Source organism: Gavialis gangeticus, unplaced genomic scaffold (assembly GCF_001723915.1).
Source record: "Gavialis gangeticus isolate Ggan-Ray unplaced genomic scaffold, GavGan_comp1, whole genome shotgun sequence".
NCBI lineage: Eukaryota > Metazoa > Chordata > Crocodylia > Gavialidae > Gavialis > Gavialis gangeticus.
This window is the reverse complement of record NW_017729028.1, coordinates 21,689,390-21,692,240: the sequence shown is the minus strand read 5'-3', so window position 1 is coordinate 21,692,240 and position 2,851 is coordinate 21,689,390. Positions and strand designations below refer to the sequence as shown.

General features: G+C 36.7%; 1 protein-coding gene across 8 annotated transcripts in view; it reads left to right on the top strand.

Annotated features, from left to right (window-relative positions):
* PUM2 (pumilio RNA binding family member 2) overlaps window positions 1-2,851 on the top strand; it is a 141,708-nt gene that overhangs the window by 78,051 nt on the left and 60,806 nt on the right. For all 8 annotated transcript variants that reach the window (XM_019520801.1, XM_019520797.1, XM_019520795.1 and 5 more), the window contains one exon: window positions 2,363-2,502. In XM_019520801.1, the coding sequence (XP_019376346.1) occupies window positions 2,363-2,502 (140 nt within the window). The remainder of the gene's footprint in view (window positions 1-2,362; window positions 2,503-2,851) is intronic.

The following is a 2,851-nucleotide window of genomic DNA, read 5'->3' as shown; positions in this document are numbered from 1 at the left end:
TTTTTTTTTTTTTTTTTTTTTTTTTTTTTTTTTGCATTAAGAAGCCCATAAATACTGACAAAGTATCTGAGTGGAACCAGTGTTTGAAGCTGCTTCTGATATTTGTATAAAGTTCTTGAAGTTCTGCATGGGTTGGACAAGGTGAACCTTAAAGTCCCTTCAAGTTCACATCCTACGATTTTTTTTTAAAAGACTAGATTTCACACTGAGTGTCTCAGCATATGATTAAGGACTTACCAAATTCATGGCAGGAGTGGGCTGCACGGCAGCTCCTTTAATCTTGCAGGATCCCCCATGCACCTTCCCCCCCATATTGCCAGTTGGCAGAGGGGACCCACCGCTTACTCCTGATCAGCAGGGAGGTGAAAACTGCAGTTTTAAATATGGCGCTTTTTTTGCCTCCTGTCAGCAGCAACCAACAGGGTGCCTCACCAGTCAGGAGTGGTGGGGGGAGAGTGTGCAGGGGACTCTGCAAAATTAAAGGAGAAGCCGTGCAGCCTACTTCTGCCATGAATTTGGTAGGTCCCTAATTATGATGGTAAGCAGAGGCAAGGGAAGTGACACTTGAAGGCTGCTTACAGATGTAAAAAAAAAAAAAAAAAAGACAGCACTCAGCATGCTTCCTGCACTAAGCCCAGCATGTGACCAAAAGAAGCGTTGCAGTAATGTGACCTGTCTCACCCAGTGTCTATATAGATCAGGGGCTTCAGTGGGGCTTTTTTGGCGCTTTTATCCAATAGCTGATTGAATCAGCTATTGGAAGAAAGCGCCAAAAAACCCCTCTGAAGTGCCTGATATATACAGATGTTGCAGAGCCAGGTTGAGCTAATGCACTGCTTTTTCAGGTAAAGCACTTTTTTTTTTTGTATTTTTTTCATGTCTGTCAGCAGTAGGAGAGGTTGATTTTTTTTTTTTTTTTTTCCTTTCTTTTTTTAATTTGGGCAGAATTGGTTTAGCTTTTTTCTGAAAAGTCCTGATATGATTTAACCGTTATCTTAAGTTGCATTTGGGAATACCTTTAAAAGGAAACTGAGTGTAAAGTATTTCTGTATATGATAAAGTCTACCAGAGGGGCATTTATTTTTTGTTAGGGAAGGGTTTATATAGTATAGTATCTGCTAATACTTGAAATTTGTATGACTACAGTGCATGTAGTTTGAGTTGTAGTGATCTTCATTTACATGTTTTTACTTAATTGTGGGGATTTTACAAGTTTACAGAAGAGAGATGGCTTTTATTAGTATAGTTCAGTGATTCTCAACCTTGACAGCCTCAAGGCATCCCTCAGAAAATGCCAGCTCTTTGGTTTCAGTAATTTCTGGGCTACAGAAAAATAATAGAGCAATTCTTCTGTAACAAAAAACTCAGTCTACAAACCTGAATAGTTTTGTTATTTTGGATTCCTGATTGAAACCTCTGGGTTTATCTTGTGAATCATGTTTAGATGTTTCCACACCTAAGAGTACTTATGTGCAGCACTCTTATAAGTACCTGTGCGCCACAGCACCTTGGTTTACAATCACAGGTTTATTTTACTTTCCGCATATAAATTGACTGATTAACTCCTGTTGGTCCTTACAAACTTGATGTCTCCTTTTTTTGCCAGTTGAATTTAAGTATACCCAAAGCATTGGTAATGTATTGAGATCTTATTTTTAGTGATGGTACAGCTTTAGTTGTTAGAAGTATGTCATAAGATCAGAATCCCAGGCCTTAGATGATTGAGAGCATCTAAGATCAGAAGATGTTATAGGTGTCCATCACCTGTTCTAGAATTCAGTTGGTAACAATTAACATTTATTAAACAATTAACAATTATTATTCCTTTATAATTCTTTGTAAATGGAACTTTGATGTGAAGTTCAACTCAAAAGTGTTTACTGTGATAACAGTATATATATAAGTATGTATATTTAGGCCGTATCAATTACATACTAAAAACTCATCTCAAGGGCGGGGGAAAGGAATTGCTGTCCAAAAATAACTACAGGTAAGTGTACTTCCATATACACAGTAGTACGCTTAGACTTAACCTTATAATAAACTGAAAAAATGTTATCAGTGTTCTAGACACATTTCTATTTCAAACCAGAAAATGGAGATTTAAGATGAAGCCTAAAAATGGATGGATCCCTTAGAAACAACATTAAATGAAACCAGATTTACATGAGCATCCCTTCTTTAAACTTCTAATTCAAAAGCAAATTCTTTTGTAAAGTTTGAAATAGATTGAACTGGGGAAGGGACAGTATATTCCTGTTCAGCTTCTGGCATGATAAGGTCAGCACACTGATCATGATTTATAGATTGTGTTGCAATATGAAAAATAAGTAAAAAGAGTGGTAATGATTTCTCTTGTAAGGTCCAGCAGTGGTTCCTCCTCAGTATTATGGAGTTCCGTGGGGGGTATATCCAGCCAATTTATTTCAGCAGCAAGCTGCAGCAGCAAACACCACAGCAAATCAACAAGCAGCTTCACAAGCACAACAAGGACAGCAACAGGTAGAGTACATCCTTCTCAGATGAAATCATTTTTAATCTACTTTATTTGTATGAGGCTTGCCACTTCAGGTTATCAGCATTTAAATAATTTCAGCATTTAAACAACTCAGTTATTTAAAACAAACTGCACATTTCTCTTCAGATTTTCTTGTACCTTGCAACAGTTACATCACCTACTGTTGCAGCGTCTTTTTAATTTCCATTGCTGCATAATCTTTTCTTATTGCCTTGTTTTACAATCCTAAATGAAAGGAATAAAGTAAAAATTATTTCTTAATCTAGGTTGCTGTAGTTTTTGGCAGAAGGTTTTAATATTCAGTAATTAATACTTCCTGAATAATCACATGTA